Source organism: Trichosurus vulpecula, chromosome 2 (genome assembly GCF_011100635.1).
Source record: "Trichosurus vulpecula isolate mTriVul1 chromosome 2, mTriVul1.pri, whole genome shotgun sequence".
Lineage (NCBI taxonomy): Eukaryota > Metazoa > Chordata > Mammalia > Diprotodontia > Phalangeridae > Trichosurus > Trichosurus vulpecula.
The window spans coordinates 224,006,657-224,024,709 of record NC_050574.1 but is presented as its reverse complement, the minus strand read 5'-3'; the positions used below and the strand labels follow the sequence as shown (position 1 = coordinate 224,024,709).

General features: G+C 38.6%; 1 protein-coding gene across 1 annotated transcript in view; it reads right to left on the bottom strand.

Moving 5' to 3' along the window:
* The window catches only part of MYO3B (myosin IIIB), a 636,303-nt gene that overhangs the window by 441,015 nt on the left and 177,235 nt on the right, over positions 1-18,053 (bottom strand). The window contains exon 8 of the mRNA XM_036744020.1: positions 14,462-14,527. Within this exon, the coding sequence (XP_036599915.1) occupies positions 14,462-14,527 (66 nt within the window). The remainder of the gene's footprint in view (positions 1-14,461; positions 14,528-18,053) is intronic.

Here is an 18,053-nt window from a genome sequence, read left to right as displayed (position 1 = left end):
GGGCAAAAGGCCTGGAGGGCAATCCTAGTCTCCACCTAGGATGGGACCCTTCTGACTTAGTTTCCTTATTGTGTTCCCTCTGAAAAGAAATATTTCCTACTTGAGTTAGGCTATAGGATTGAATTTTTGTATAATTGGAATCTCAACCAGAATGGGGATGATTTTATTTGAAGTATAATAGCCCATACTTGCTTACTCTTTTGTTCTTTGTTTTGGTCACTTGTTGCTAGTTCTGTTTCCTTTAGGCTTAAGTACTCTACACTTTCAGATGACCGCCTAAGCACCTAGCATTCTTGGAATTCCTGCCAGCTTGCTAAAGAACTGACCTCTCCAATGGGACTCTTGGGGCAGGGACAGCTCTACGTCCAATTTCAGCAAGAAGAAGCTATGGAAAATGAGACCTTTGCCCCTTACCCCAAGATTTTGAGTCCCAATCGTTCAAGGAGGGGAATGATGATACTGTTCTGTGTACTTATTTTGTATTATCCTTGCTGTATTGTTTTATTGTTATGGTATTATTGACACCCGTTTCCTATGTAATGGATACAAAGATCTAGGGGCTGACAAGTGAGCCATGTGGCCACTCTGATGCTGAGATATTAAGTATTTTGCAAAAGTGATGTGTTCATTTCGAGGGGGGGATTCTATTGTACAAAAAGGGGGGGAGAAAAAGAGTTTGTAACTATTTAGACACAAGTTGCCTATGTAATGGGTGTGAAAGATCTTGGGGCCAATGTTAAGGCAATCAGTACGTGAGAAGCTCTTTCCCACCCATTTGAATAGGCTTAAGGTGGGACTCCAGGTGGGGCCAGCTAAGAAGGTCTGATTACATCTTTGCTCCTAAGTTTGCCCCAAACCCCTAATTACTAGGTGCTAAGCCAATGTGGATGTCCCAGGGTCCTAAGGGGAGGCGCTAAAACCAGAGCCAATCATAGGAGCTTAAGTTCTGGTCACTCAGATGATGCTTCATGATGTCTGAAACTGTATAAAAGGAGAGAACACAGCTTGGATATTTAGACTTGTCAGAGCCAGAGGCAGTGATAGCAGCAGCAACAGCCAAAGTTGAAGCTGAAGCCAAAGGAGCTGAAGAAGTAGGTGCTGCTGGAGAGTGCTGAGCAAGGCTTGAGGTCAGTGGGCACCGGAGGGGGAGAAGTATGAATATGATTTGGTTTAATGTCATCATGTTTTTCTGTAACCTCCTGGTTATTCTTGTGAGGCAAACTTATTTGGCCTGGAAGCTTTTGGCCAGGATATCGAACTGGGGACACTGGTTCGTGGGTCTGCTACTTTGGAGCTTGAATAAATGCTTCAATTCTTCTGTCTTCTACTTAGAGAATTCCTTATATCCTGCTGACTATGCCATTTATTTCAACAATCTGGATAGCAGCTGTTGTGGGGGTGAAAGACCAACACAAGCCCAACAACAAGCACACTACCAGCACACTGCAAAAGTCCAGGTTCTTTTGATCTGCTTTACTAAGGAAAGCAATGTTAAGGGGTTAACAAGCTTACTTTAATTCAGCATACAAATACCATTCACTTAGTTCAGGGGAAAAAGCCAGCACCCTGAACTTCAGAGCAAAATACAAACAAATTGCAGACTTTGACAGACAGACCAAATATAATTCATAGTTACAAACACCTAAGTTCAGCCTGGGACCTCATAGCAAGGGCTGGCCCAGAGTCACTCGTGCCACCACTGCTGTGGGTAAGAGCTCTGAAAAAGAGAAAGCCAACCCCTGGTTTTATATCTTTTTCAGGGTCAAGGATGAGTCACACATGCAACTCACCCACATGACCTAAAATCATCACAAAGAGGTGACTTAAACCCACATGATTTTCCTGACGACAAGCCCAAATTCGCCTCTTTGCAGTTTTTACCCAATATTCTTAGTTCTGTTCTTTGGGACCAGGCAGAACAAGTCTTATCTTTTTTCCACTTGACAACTATTCAAATACCTGAAAACAACTATCAGGTCTTCTTCTAAGTCTTCTTTCCAAGCTAAACATCATCTTCAGTCTTCTCATTCCCCTGGTCACCTACTTCTGCATTCACTCTAATATATCCGAGTTCTTTCTACTACATGGTATTGAGAGCTGAAAATGATACTCCATATTGGATCAGAAACGGGCAAAGAGCAGTGGAACAATGCATTACCTCCCCAGTTCTGGACAACCTCTGCTCCAGAAAGTGTTAGCTCTACTCACCATCTCTTGAGAGTAAATACAAGATTTAAAAGATCAAGAAGAATATTTGGGGGAGCTTCATCAAATATTGAGCTAGAGTATTTATCTTTGCAGAGTATTTATCTGATGCATAATTGAGACAGTTGCTTGAATGGCCCTTGGCTTATGAAAGGCCAAGTCATGGAAAGACTTCAATGAAGGGAAACAGAAGATCTGGTCTCGCTTCTGTTATTAACTAGATTTGTGACCTTAAGGACCTTTAACTAGTGGGGAATTAGCTTCTCATCTATACAATGAGAAGGTTGGATTGGATGACCTCTAAGGGGCCTTCCATCTCAGAAGCTCTCATCCCATGATCTAATAATTTTCCTTAATAGACTACAAATCCTTTGGGGCAAAGACTATGTTATTTCCTTCATCCTTGTATTTCCTGCACCTTGCACAAGAGTTTGTACATGGTGTTGGTCAGTTGTTTTTCAGTTGTGTCCAACTCTTCATGACCCCATTTGGAGTTTTCTTGGCAAAGAAATGGGAGTGGTTTGCCATTTCATTCTCCAGCTCATTTGACAGCTGAGGAAACTGAGGCAAACAGGATTAAGTGACTTGCCCAGGGTCACACAGCTACTAAGCATCTGAGGTTGGATTTGAATTCAGGTCTGACTCCAGGCCCAGCACTCTTTCCACTTCATTGCCTAGATGCCCACAGCAGAGGACTAATAAATACTTATTTAATTACCTATTGGTTGTGACTAGAGTTAGGTTATGCAATGGGTAAGAGTGCTGGATCCTGCCTCAAATACTAACTGTGTGTTTGGGGGCAAGTCACTTAACTTCTCTCAGCCTTAGCGACCTCATCTGTAAAATAGGGGTGGTAATAAAAGTATTTACTTCAGAGAGTTGTTGTGAGGACCAAATGAGATAACATGTAAAGCAACCCTAAAACACTACTGTAAATGCTAGATATTATTGTCATTTGTGTTGCTAAAACTCCAGTAGGATGAAAATTAACACAGGAAATAATAAAATATACCTAGGACTAGAATTTATTACTATCTACCGCAGCGACAGACATCTAGACTGTTTAACCTTTTCTCCCTACAGTCAATGTGAAATCTATCATATTTATTAGAATATTATACATATGGAGCTGTTTGTTGTTTTTTTCCCCACTAGAACTGGCATCGCCCTCTGTGTTCACTCTCTTTTCCTAGCTTCTGTTCCTCTTCACAACCCAGGCAAAACCTGGGTCTCTCCCACCCCCAAAAGTCCTGACATTCCCTGGGAAGGTATTACATCCTATGTCTGTGGTGAGGTATTTGTTTTGTAGAAGTAAGCTCCAAATCCTGCTGAGCTACTTCTTGGTTCAAATTATAAGAAAATCTGATCTCCAGTGGGATAAGAGAGATTACAAGTGGGCCATAAGTGAAAGCAGAGTAGGGCCCTTGGAGTCTTTATATGATCAATTAGGCGATCTAAATTAGAATCTCATCAGGGAAATTCAACCTTGAAATACATAGCTGTATCTGAGTTTCTCATAAAACACTTACAGAATTCTGAATTTTCACAATTAGAGAGCAGTTTGGGTTGTACTTATACATATATTTGTAAAATTACATGTTAGGGGAAGAACATTTTAGATCTTAAATTCATTTTTTTTGTATTTGGGTTTCTTCCTGTATTTCTATTAATTTACTAATTCCCTTTAGCTCAAGAGATACTAATTAATTCAAGGAGCCATAATAGCTAATCACTGGTCAAATAAATTTTAAAAGGAGAGAGAGTCTGTCACTGAAGATACCACTGTTCATTTTAATTAAAATTGCAAATTTTTGAAGTAATGTAAATAAAGGTTATTGTATCCTTCTGCTCCAGGAAGTATTAGCTCTGCTCAACACCTCCTGAGAATAAATGCAAAAAGATTTAAAAGACCAAGAAGAATATTTGTGGGAGCTCTATCAATCATGCAGCTAGAGTATTTATCTTTGCAAAGTTTGTTATTTACTGACATTGCTGAAGCCAGGGAGGAATTAAGCATCCTTGAAACACAAAACAAGGCTAGGATACTGAGAGCTGAATTGTTGACTTGAGGGGAGATATGATCAATATATAGAAAACAAACAAGGTGATGTTTAGTTTCATAAACATTCTGGCTCAGAGGAAAAGCAGGAAGGTTCTAAAACTGAATTTCACTGCTAATCAGAGGAATAAGTTAAAGGCTCATCATTTTGAGTAGCTGTAGAATTAAAAATAATCCAATTTTTAAAAAAAATCCCAGTAGCAAAGTATTTCTATCATTTGGGGCGCTGGTCAGAAAGAAACAAAATTATGCCTGATGATGCCATGCACAAATTTTTTTGTACCAATTCTGACTCTGGTAATCAAACATGTCAACATAGGCAGTTGTTAGTGAATGAAAGACATACAAAATAGATCAAAGCCAGAGCTGCAAATAGGACATCTAGAACATAAGGCAAGTGTGGAGTTCCTGAAGGAGATCTCAGGCAGACACCATGATGTCAAGCATAAGGAGGACACTGCTGAGGCAGGGGACAGGGCAGGGCTGGATAATGGAGTAGTTCATATGGAACTCACTGGCCTTCTCCTTCATAGATGCCTTTCAGGCAAGGAACATAGAAGAAGGAAGGCACCCGGAGAAGGTGTGGTAGTTATTATCTTCCTCAACCCCATGATATAGAGAGAACATGATACAGAAGAAGTGGGTCATCAAATCCTAGAAGATACGACAGTGACAGGACCATTGAGTGAGGTGACCCAGGGTTCAGACAATGTTCAGGCTTGCCAAGAGAAGAATCATGCCCATCTAAACTTCTGCTCTCTGGCACTAAGTTCCAGTCACTCTGCCCTAGGTATAATTCTGCTTGAAGAAACAAACTAGATTACATCCTTGACAAAAAACAATCACTTTCCCTTTGATATTCCAAATCCCACTATTGGAAATGTACCTCAGGGAGGTCAAAGACAGAAAGAAATCTCCTATATATAGCAAAGTATTCATAGCAACATTTCTTTTGGTAAGAAAAAAGGCCTGGAAAGAAACTAGGTGTTGATTAATTGGGGCAATGGCCAAACAAATTATGGTATATGAATGTAAATTATCGTACCATAAGAAATGACAGATGTGAAAAACTCCCAGAAACAAGGGAAGAGTCCTAAGAAGCTATTCAGAACCTGGAGAGCAACATACACAATAACTACAATAGTGTCATTTTAAAAACAAAGTCACTAGAAGCCAGTTAAATTCAGTTTAACAGTAATGTCCAGGTAACTGGGTCCAAAGGACAGATGGCCTAACATATCTCCCTCTTCTCAGTAGAGAGGTGGGAGGCTAGGTATGTTAGATGCTATTTTTCTTTGTAACAAAGAAAGGTTATATATGAGGGAGACAGTAGAAGAGAGGACATGGAGAACTATCTGTGTTATATAAAGAACAAATAGCATCAGTAAAACTAAAAGAAAAAATTATCTTTATTGTCTAATTTTAGAGAGACAAAAGAAGGCCAGAATCTGCTTGCATCTGATAAACCCCACAACATTTTAGAAAAACAATAGGAAGAAACCTAGGTACAAGGCAAAAGTAGCCATTTTGTTTTTTAATTGAAAGATGCACAATAAACTGAAATAACAAAAAAAAAAATAGAGAAATCTGCTCAGGAGCAGGGTGTGGCAATACAGAGAGAGGAGGCAATAGCAGCTATGATAGGACCAAAATTAAAACCTTGATGCCGAATGAATAAGGGCTGTCACTTTTGAGGTCTGGCTTGGTACTTGCCTAGATAAACTTGTTATGCAAATGGAATTAGCCAACAGGAAACCAGCAGATAAAGAAATTGCTATAAAGCCAAACACTTGTCATAGAAGTGACAAAAAAAAAAAGAAAGAAAAGAAAAACCTTAGGCAGGCTCCTAGCCAGGATAAAAGGCAATATGGAATTTTGCTTTAAATTTATGTAACTAAGCTGTCATTGACAAACGCATAACTAACACATACAAATGAGTCAATTATCACTAATGACTAAGAGTTGGAACTAAAGAGCCTGATGTTTTCATCATTTTATTTTAAACCCAGCAACCTGGTTTACTAATGGGATTCTAGGCCCCCTTTTAAAAGTATCTCCTCAGCAAATTACATGTGCTGGAGACTACTAACCAGCAAAATTCTGAGGTTCATCTCAGGGCAACCCTTTCCTAATGATACTTAACACATTCCTCATCTTGTGAGGCATGACTAGACTAGGATGACACAAATCTATTAAAACCGGTCATCTTAACAACTGCCCATCAAGCAGTTGATGTACTGGAAAGAACAAAAGACTAGCAGTTAGGAGCCCTGGGTACTAGACAATTCACTGTGTGACCTGGGGCAAAATGCTTAACTTCTCTGAATTTGAGTTTCCTCATCTGTAAAATGGGGTGGCTGGACAAGATCAATGCTTTTCATCTGGTCCAGGGCAAATACTAACTCACAAAACTTTCACTAGTGAAGGTCCTTCATAAAAACCAAACCAAAAATCTGTACATTTCAAAAAATAAAGTTGGAAGAGAATTGGATTTGGAGTCAGAAAAGGCTTCAAATTCCATATTGTGTTTCTTGTTCCTTGTGTGACCTTGGTGTAGACAGCCTTCCTCTTGGCCTATCTTCACATAGGTAGACAATAGATAGAGGGACAGGAAGACATAGGGAGGGAGGGAGGGGGAGAGAGAGGAGGGGAGGAGAAACACAGAGAGAGAGAGAGAGAGAGAGAGAGAGAGAGAGAGAGAGAGAGAGAGAAGACAGATATAGATAGATATAGGGAGGGAAGAAGGAAGAGAGTGGTGACACTGCATGAAATAAAGTCCCTTTCAGATTTTCTTCCTCTTTCACCTTGTGTCCTGCTTCACCTAACTTGGCTTCTTCCTTTTCTACCCCCTAAGAGCCCCTCCAGAGCTAAGGTTTCAAAGGTCAGAATACACTTATAATACAGTAATTTCACCTGACTACACTATAGTTTGGGTTGGGGGAAAAATGAACTCAATCATCTTTAAAGGTCATTCTAGCCATAACAGTCTATGGTTCTATCTTTCTGAGATTGGCAAAGGATCCATTTTTCTGTGGTAACTGGTCTAAACAGAGAATATGGCTAAAATCGACACTTCTGTTCAAAGGGCACTAGTACAGTGTTGGTGGAGCTGAAAATTGGTCCAATTATTCTGGAAACCATAAGATTCTGGAAATCTTATGTGTGTGTGTGTGTGTGTATATATATATATATATATATATATACATATAAATCTTATGTATAACTTTAGGAAGACAAAGGTAGAAAAAAAATTCCATATATACCAAAATAAACACTTTTTTGTAGTAGCCAAGTACTTGGAATGAAATAGATGCCTATCAACTAGGGAATGACTATGCAAACAGTAATACATACAACATTATGCAATGCAATATTACATAATGTAATGCGATATTAAATTAGAAATTATGAAAAAAAAGAAATTATGAGCATGGAGACTTCAGAAAAGCATGATGTTTCCTCTAGAGTGGCTTTAGAGCCTGAGTCTTCAAACACTTCTGGGGTTTGGAGATTTTTGCTCAACTCCTAAAGTAAGGAAATAATGCATGATTTGGGACTTAAGAAAGAGCAAGGGAAGAGCATGGGGGAGAAGAAAAGAAAGGACCAACCAAGAGGGAGATAGTGGCACTTTTCCCAGTCATGTGGATCTGTAGCTAGGTGGCCCATAGGCACTGCCCCCTTCTCAAAACCCTGCCTTCCTGGAGACTGGAGAGGCACAGGCTAAAGCAATAAGAAAGGTGTAAGACTGGGGCTGTGGTTGTTGCAGTCATTCACTCAAGAGGTTGGAAAACTGAGGGGAAAAAGACAGATAAGGGAATAAAAGGAGTTTGCAGTCCTTATTCCCGCTCCTGCCTTAGATGAGATTGGTGTTTCTACTAAGAGTATTTTTTTCTGTTAAAGAATGATTTAATCTTTTTAAAATTAAATTTTTATTTCAATCATCAAAAATTTGCCTTCTCCCCCTCTCCAATTAAGAAAGAAAAACAAACCCTTGTTACAAACAAGTATAGTCAAGCAAAACAAATTCCCACATTGGCCACATCCGCCTGCTCCAAATGTCTCAATTTGCAATTTTTCTTGTTTACCGTTCTCTAAGCAGGTGGATAGCATGCTTTATCATGAGTCCTCTGAAATTGAGGTCAGTCATCAAACTAATCACAGCTCCTAAGTCTTTCAAAGTTATTTGTTTTTACATACAATATTTCTATCACTGTGTATATTGTTGCCTTGGTTCTTTTCACTTCACTCTGCATCAATTCATATAAATTTTCCCAAGTTTCTCTGAAATTATCTCCTTCATCATTTCTTATAACACAATGGTATTCCACCACATACATGTACCATAACTTGTCTAGTCATTCATCAACTGATTCCAATTCTTTGAAAATGAAAAAAAAAGTACTATATAAATCGGGAGGGAGCAGGTGGTGAAGGGCCTGGAATCAAGAAGACTCATCTTCCTGAGTTCAAATCTGGTCTCAGACACTTACTAACTATGTGACCTCGGGCAAGTGACTTAATCCTGTTTGCCTCAGTTTTTTCATCTATAAAATGAATCTGTAAAGTGAGGGAAATGGCAAACCACTCCAGTGTCTTTGCCAAGAAAAGTCCAAAATAGAGCCACGAAGAGTTGGACACAACTAAAAAGAGCTGAAACACAATAAAAACATTTTTATATATTCTTAGTTAGAGTTTGTTTTGCTCAGGACTAATTCCTCCCTTGACCTACCCTTCCTTTTGTTCTCCTCCCTTCATTTTCCCCTTTCACTCCTGTTTACCTGTTGAGTAAAAGTATTTCTGTACCCAACCGTGTGTGTGTGTGTGTGTGTGTGTGTGTGTGTGTGTGTGTGTGTGTGTTTTCTTCTCTCCTTTGGCCAGGCCAGATAGAAGTGAGGTTCAAGTATCACTTCTTCTTCCAACCCTTTCATCCTTGTTTGTAGCATCTTCTACTTGCCCATGCTAATTATATGAGATAATTTTACCTGTCCTTCCTCTCCCTCCCATCCCTCCACTTAGTATGCTCTTCCTCTTTATTTCCATCCTTCTTTTAAAATCATCAAGATATGATAGAACCCATTCCCAGGCCCTCTATCTAATTAGACCCCCTCTATGACTTCTGATGACTATAAGGTTCTTCAAGAACAGATGCATCATTGTGTCATCTCCCCGTATTAGAATGTAAGTGGTGTATCCTTGTTTAGTTCCTTAGGATTGTTCATTCATATTTACCTTTTTATGTTTTTCTTGACTGCTGCACTTCAGAGTTTCTATACAGCTCTTGTCTTTCATTAAGAAAGCTTGGAAGGAGTCTATTTCATTAAAGATCCTTTTTTTATTTCACCAATGAGAATATACTCAACTTTGCTGGGGAAGTTATTGTTGGTTGTAAGTCTGTATCTTTTGCCTTCCAGAATATCATATTTTAAACTCTCCTCTCTTTATAATGGTGGCTACTAAATCATTTGTGATCCTGACCGTGGTTGCTTCTCATTACTTGAATTTTCTGTTTCTAAATGTCTGTAGTATTTTTTTCTTTGATCTGAAAATTCTGGATTTTGGCTCTAATGTTCCTGAGAGTTTTCATTCTGGAGTTTCTTTCAGGAGGTGAAGGGTAGAGTCATTCAATTTCCACTTTGCTCTCTGGCTTTAAGAGATCTTCACAGTTTCATGACTTCTTGCAGTATTGTATCTAGGCTCTTTTCATTTTTGAAGGGGGTCATGGATTTCAGTTAGTCCAGTGATTCTTAAATTATCTCTCAGCCTGTTTTTCATATCAGTTGTTTATAGTGTGATATACCTTACATTGCTTCTATTTTTTTTCAGTCTTTTGACTTTATCTTTTACAATTCTGTTGTTTCATGAAGTTGTTAGCTTCTGTTTGGTCCAGCAACTTTGTTGCTTGGGTAAGGTTTTGTACTTCTTTTATCAAGCTATTAGTTCTCTAATTCTAATTCTCTAATTCTTTCTCCTATATTTCTTCTTACTTCTTTCCCAATTTTCCCCCTAGTTCTCTCATTTCATTTATAAAATAAAAATTTAGTGCTTTTAAAAAAAAACTTTTCCTTTATTTCTTCCAGGAATTCTAATTGAACTTGTGGCCAAGCTATGGTTTTTTCTTTTTGAGACTCTGCTTGTAGATGTTTTAAAGTAAATCTCTTCTGAGTTGGTGTCTTGAGCATCTTGTCACCATAATAGCTTTTAGTGATGAGAGTCTTCTTTCTTTTTCTTTTAGCTTACTTTCTGACTCCAAATTTTATCTAGGACCAGGTACTGTTCACCTTCAGAAGGAATGTCTGAGCTGATCCTGCTGCTGCTTTCTTGGGATATCGATATTATTATTATTATTCCAGGGTCTTAGGAACTACTCAAGCTGGGGACCTAAAATCTTTAAGTCTTCTTATAGTAATATGATACAGAGCAAAGGCTGATTTCTACCCTTTTAGATTGAGCTCTGCAAGTTCCTGATCTGGTTTTAGGTCTGAGCAACAGGTCTGTGGATTTGCCCCATTTGGGGTTCCAGTAAACTGCTGATAAATCGGTCAGCTAGAAAGCTCTACTGATTTGGAGTGACAAATCTACAGGCTCCCATAGGGGCTGGAATTCTTGTACTGGTTATTGCACTGCAGCCTATAGACTGGACTAGAAGCTGGAACTAAAACTCCACTCTGTTCCTTGGGTTCAAGTCACATAGTTACTGCTTGTTTCTGAACTTGTCCCTTGCTCTGGACCTAGCTTATGATCTGCCATCCCTTCTCACCTTGGAATGTTACCCATAGGCATAGGTTGCTTCCTCAGACATCCCTGAATCAGTGACCTGAAACTGGGTCACAATGAGTGACAAGGTTTCTGAACCTTGAACATAGTTAAGCCACTCTGTGCCTGAATTTGGGATATCTTGCTGTGGTATGTAGCCACTCCTTTACATCTCTCTCTGGCTGGATCCCTGGCCCCAGTGACCATATCTCCCTATGCTGACTTGGGCTAGAAAAATGACTTACTGTGATATTTTTTCTTGGATTTCCTGATCAGGAGTTGGTTTAGTGCACTTTTGAGATGGGAGGAAGGACAGTTTCAGGGGTACCCTGACTGAACTTTTTGCTACTCACCTGATTTGTTTAATCTTATTTCTCATATACACTTATGGTTGTCCCTGTCCTCTTCATTCCCTTGTAATCCTTTGTTAGCACATGAAAATGCTGGACAGCTCCGGGACCCACAAAGGAGAGAAGGACCTTTCTCCTAGGACAATGCTAGATCCAGTCCTCCAGCCCATTGTTAGGGTTTTCTCTAAGGGGCTTAATCATCAGCCATTGTATGTTCACAACACTCCAAAGAGCAGAACTGCTACAAACATGGGTCTTTTCAATCTGCCCCATCGGACCATAAGCATAACCTCTTCCAATACCTACTGTAATAGAAGCATGGGAAGACTTTATAAATTGATAAAACCATATCCACAATGAATAAAACAAATAGAAAGAACAAAAAATGAGAATGTTGTATAAATATAATGATTAATCTTTCCTTGAAGAAGAAATAATGTCTGATAGTAGTCATCTCTGGGACAAGTGGGGAGGGGAGGGAAGAAAAAAGGGGAGAAAGGAAATTTACATGATAACTTTGTTATAATTTTGAATATATGTATGTGTGTTATACACATATAACTTTGGAGAGCAAGTTGTACATAGTGGATTTGTGGTTCCATATGAAATCATCTTTTTTACTGTACTATTTTATGAAAATACTTGTTTTATTCCATACATTTAAAAGATAAATTTAAAAAAAGAAAACTAAAACACCTCCTTCCCTCCTGTACTGAGGTGTGGGATATTGCATACACTGTTGATGTGCTTATTAATTTTGTTGAAACAAATTTCATCTTTATTCTTTGTTACAAGGGATGACTCCCCAGACAGGAAAAGGGAAAGGGATATATTTGGAAATGTAGGCAATATAAAAACAAAAGGTTTCAATAATATTGTTCTAAAGGAAAAAAATATTTGTTCAGACAAGACCATGGTCAAAAAGTGTCTGTTTTTCATGGAAACTTTCTAGTTCAGCTTCATGCCCACCATGGTGAGGCAAGGAAGCTGACTGATATTCAACAGAGAAAGTCTAGGACATCAGGATCCTGGAATGTTTCTGCTTGGACTCTGTATGAACTGGAGAAGCAGTGGCATGAAATAAGGGAGTCTCACAGAGAGGTAAATGGGCAAAGATTGTAGTGAGTAAAGTATAACAGCCAACTGTGGCATTCTCTTAGGGTGGACTAGAATTTACTTTTAGTTAAGGCTAAACAGGTATACAGAAGTAATAAAGTTGAATTGCTTTCATTAGGCTGAGTAATGTTCAGATTAGGAAGGCCAATCAGTGAAGGCAAGATTTGAAAGAGTGGGAAAATGGGGTTTCTAGGTGAGGATGTGGCTAATGCGACTTATGGGTTGTGCTAATGTGACCTATGGCCTCATACCCTAGAATCTCAATTTTCCCACTTATGACACTTTTGCCCCCATACCCACCTCCACCTCAGCTCAGGGCATCTCATTTTCAACAGATCTGGGAAGCATTGTAATATAGTAGAAAACACAAATATAAAAAATAAATATAAATAAAATATTATATAGTAGGAAAAGTCCTGGATATGGAGTCAGTGGACTTTTTTCAAATCACTTCTCAATCACTTACTATTTAAGTGGCCTTGGGAAACTCCCTTCTGGGTCTCAGTTTCTTCTTCTGTAAGATGAAGGAGGTTGGACTAGAGAATCTCAAAGGTCTCTTCTAAATCTACATCAAAGTCTTATAATTCTGTGTTCTTGAAAAGCTATGAAGGAAGTCCACTTTTTGATAAGTTAAATGATAATGGACTAAGGGTTGCTGAAGTCCCTTTCAGTTCTAAATATATAGCTACTTTTTCTCCTCTACCATTTTAATTTTGTTGTAAGGGATGACTCTCTGGATAGAGAAGGGTGGAGAAGAATATATTAGGAAAGAAAGGAGAAAGAACAAAATATATCAATAATTTTAAATTAATAATTGTGCTCATGAAATGTTAGTGATTTTTAAAAATATAGTGTATACATTTATATAAATACAGACATGTGTTAACGCATATGTAAAAAATAATAGTACACATTTCAAAAAGACTTTAAGATTTGCAAAGTATTTTAAATCCATTAATGGCTTGCCCCAAGATCACTCAGGTAGTAAGTGACAAATCTAAAATGCAAACCTATATCCTATATCCTTGACTCTATCTATACTTCCTTCACAGTATTGCTGTGAAAAAGGCACTTTGTAGACCTTAAAACACAATGTAAATGTGTTACTGCTTTTGTAGTTATTATTTCATTTCAACCATTCACTGATTGAATCCATCTCATAAGAATAAATTAGCTAATAGAACATTCAGGTGCTTTACTACTTTCGTTTTGTAGTGAATATTTTGTTGTTTTTTTAAAAAGTAAATAACCGAAGGAGCTATGATTTCATCAGCATAACTTCCCAGCGTGGAAAATCCCTTCACCAAAAAAAAGCCAGCAACCTCTCCATGAATCAGTAGATCAGCCCTAAAGCATTTCTATAGGCACATTGAGATTAAATACTTTGCCCAGGTTCATGTAACTAGTAAGCATCAGAGGCAGAATTTAAACCCAGGTCTTCCTGCCTCCGAACCCAATACAACTTCTTATTGAAAAATAAAACTTATAAGATGAAGAATTAAAAGGAATTATTGCTATGGCCTGGGCTCTGTGTAGTATTATAAAGCCCAAAGGAACTTTTTTTTGCAGGCTACACAACTACTATTTAACAATTCTCCAAAGAGCCACCACTCTTTCCCTTCCCCCAACAGAAAGTTCCAATGTGGATGACAAATTTCAGGCATCTTGTCTTCACAGAGTTTTGTGTCAAGCAAACAAAAAATGTTAACAGGCTTACTCTGGGTCAGAGTAACTTCTCAGATATATAAGGTTCATTGCACTTAACAGGATAAATTGCAAGACAAGGTCAAGATCAACTACTTATTTTTCAGATCCCACAGAAGCATCTTCTGTCTTTTACCAGAACAAATTCTGTGCTGTAATCCCCTAGTCTATACAACAACTCCGAATGCCAAGTAAATTCCACAATTTAGATTTCACCCCAATTATTCTTCAAGCCCTCACTGGACAAGCAATTTTTAATGGAAGAAATACTCACTGTGAAATGAAGTGGTTGAAACCCCAGCACCATTTTTCTGGATGAAGTAAAGTAGGTGGAGGATTTCTAAAAATTAAGAAAAAAAAAGCATTGTTTTTTTTCTCTTAAAAACCAAAAACCAAGTTCTGTTAAGGGGGGCAGAGGGGAAGGAAGTGGAAATAGTATTAATATTTCCATATCAATATATTTGCTAATATCACTAAACACAATCAGTATAATTTTTCCTAGGTAGAAAACCTAGCAACCTCTGTGAGGTTCATTCATTCATCCATTCACTCATTCATTCAAACATTTTTTTCAGTCCTTGTTCTATGCAAGGTACTGTGCTTCATGCTGAATTACAAGTAATCAGAATAACAATAATACAATGAAAGGCAGGATGGCGTAGTAGTTAGAGGACCAACCTTTAAGTCAGGGAGACGGGTTCAAGTTCCATGTCTAATAAATACTAGTTCTGTGACAACTGCCCCCCTCCCAAGTCAATTAATCTCTCAGGACAGCTAAGTGGAATGGTAGAGCTTTAGGCCTTGAGTCAGGGTGATTTGAGTTCAAATCTAGCCTTAGACACTTATTAGCTGTGTGATCCTGAATAAGTCACATAAACATGTTTGCCTCAGTTACCTCGTCTGTAAAATGAGAATGATAATAATCGTACCTTCCTCTCAGCATTGTCGTGAGAATCAAACGAGATAATATTTATAAAGTGCTTCACACAAGGTCACGTAGTAAGCACTATGTAAATGTTAGCTGTTCATATTGCTTTAAATTTATTTATTATCACTCTTATTGTTGTTATTGTCACTGTATCTGAGGCAGCATTCAAATTCGAGTCTTTCTGACTCCAAGTCCAGTACTCTAAAGTACCTACATAAATCCTGATCTTGCAGGCCCACTTGTTTTTTAATTAATTTTTGTGCTAGATTTAAATATCAAATGGAATAGACATTTGCATATACCATAGTAGGAAAGAAAAAGAGGATTGGGCATGATATAGATCTCTACTATATACTACATAATTTGCTTTTCAAGTATATAGTGAGATCAACAAAGCTTTCAAAGCTGTCCTGCTTATCTCACCTTCCTTCTGTTCTTTTTTTCCTCCATTAAAAAAAAGATATCTCAATAACCATCTTTTTATTCTACCCTATCCCTATTTGTCTTTGCCTTCTCACCTCCTTCACTGGAAAAAAAAGAAAAACATATATACATAGTCAAGCAACACAAATTCCCACATTGGCTGCGTCCTAAAATGCATGTCTTATTCTGCATCTTGAGACAGCTCCATTTGTAAAGCTGGTCGTGTTCAGAACGTACTTGAGTGAAGCTTCTTGGACCCCATCAGGTCACCCTGAACCCTAGAGACCGAGCCATCATACTTGGGCTTCATCAACTAAGTCTCCATGAAAATGGTTTCTTTTTTTTTTTTTACCATAAACAGAGGGAAAACAGGAAGTATTAAAAAGAAAGAGGGGCTTGTAGAATATTTGCTCTTTGATTTGGACTTGCCCTAGAAGTAGTAGTTCTCTCTCAATCTGCAGATGAGGTACCAAATGGTGGCAGTACATCTTTTTTTTTTCTTTTTTAAAAATTTAATATTTGATTTCCTCCAATTACATGTAAAAACAATTTTAACATTCTTTTTTCAAATATTGAGTTCCAAATTCTCTCCCTCCCTCCCTCCTTCTTCTCCCCACCCCCACTGAGAAAGAAGGCAAGCAATTTGATATAGGTTATACATGTACAGTCATGCAACACATATTTCTAAGTCAATGGCAGCACATCTTTGCCCATGCTGCCCTCATTGGCAACAATTTGTAACTCTCCTCAGAGGGGACCATCTCTAGGAGTGAGATGATGGACTGCCTGCTCAACGTGATGGTGAAGTCAGTGCCCGGCTACACAATTAACAGCATCACATGTGTTGCTCTTCATGGGTGTACATGCCTTGGATCCCTAAAAATGTGTGTGGAGGGGAAGAGGAGTTGAACAGGGAGCCTTGCAGAATTCAAGTGGCCAGAACTCATTTCGAGAACGTTTATAAACAGTAAGCAGGCAACACAGGTGAGGCTTTATTCAGTGACATAAATATGAATGAATTGTATTAAATATTCATTTCCCTCCATTTCAACCTACAGTTTGGATATAGAGGTTGGTTCTTTGTTACCCTGACCACTGCAAAATGGGACAACTTTATGGGATTTACAATTTGATTCTAACCTACATTTTTGTCCTTGTCTCATTCTACTTCTTTTCATTTTCGTTATTAAGTCATTTTTCAGTCATGTCCAACTCTTCATGACCCCATTTGGGGTTTTCTTGGCAAAGATACTGGAGTGGTTTGCCATTTCCTTCAAGCTAAACTAAACAGTCATCCATGAACTAAACATGTCTTCTACTTTTCTCTGATTTTGTTCATATATCTAATTTTCCTCTCTCTAATTCCTTTCCCACCAGTTGTAATGCTAACTAACTTAAATGATGCAACTGTCATGAAGTTTTCCCTGATTCAACCCCAAACTCTCTATAGGGTAGTGATGTTCCCTCTTCTGATTTTGTAACCCTTTCTTTGTGGCATACTACAGAAGAAAAAGCATATGGCAGCAGAAAATCTTAGTTCAAGTCTTGGCTCTGACACCAGCCATGTGGTAACAGTTCTGTCATCCCCACTCTCACTTATTTTGGTCTCTCCCCATCCACTGGTTCATCCCTTATTGCCTACAAACATGCCCATGTCTCCTCCATCCTCAAAAAAGCTCACTTAACTCTTCCATTCCTGGTAGCAATGCTCCTATATGTCTTCTGACCTTTATAGCCAAACTCCTCAAAAAGGCAACTACAATAGGTACCTCTACTTTCTCTCCCTAACCCCTCTACAATTCAGCTTTGAACATTATCATTCCACCAAAACTGCTCTCTCCAAAGTTCCTAATGACCTCCTGGATGCCAAATCCAAGAGCCTTTTCTCAGTCCTCATTCTTTTTGACTTCCCTGCTGACTTTGACACTACTGATCACTCTGTCTTCTTTTTGCCTGGCACATAATATACTGTATGATGTAAACGTTAGCTCTTATTATTGTGAGTGTTGTCATTCTTTCTAGGTTTTGGGAACACTGCTCTCTCCGGTCCTCCTCCTACCTATCTGACTGCCCCTCAGTCTCCTTTGCTGGAACCTCTTCCAGATCACATGCTCTTACCATTGGTGGTGTCCCTCAGGGTTCCATTCTTGACTCTCATCTCCTCTCCATCTACACTACTTCTCTCAGTGATCTCATCAGCTACCATGGATATAATTACCATCCCTATGCTGAAGATTCTTAAATCCATCTTTCTCTCTGCTGATCTCCAACTGTCTTTCAGACATCTGCCCAGTAGACATTTTAAACCCAATATGTCCAAAACCAAATTCATGATCTGATCTCCGAACCCTCCCCTGCTCCTATCTTCCCTATTTCTGTAGAAGGCAACACTACCCTGCCAGTCCCTCAGGCTCACAGACTAGGAATTATCCTGGACTCCTCATTACTTCTCACCTCCCATAACCAAGCCGTTGCCAAGGCCTTTTGATTTCACCTTTGCAACATCTCTAATATA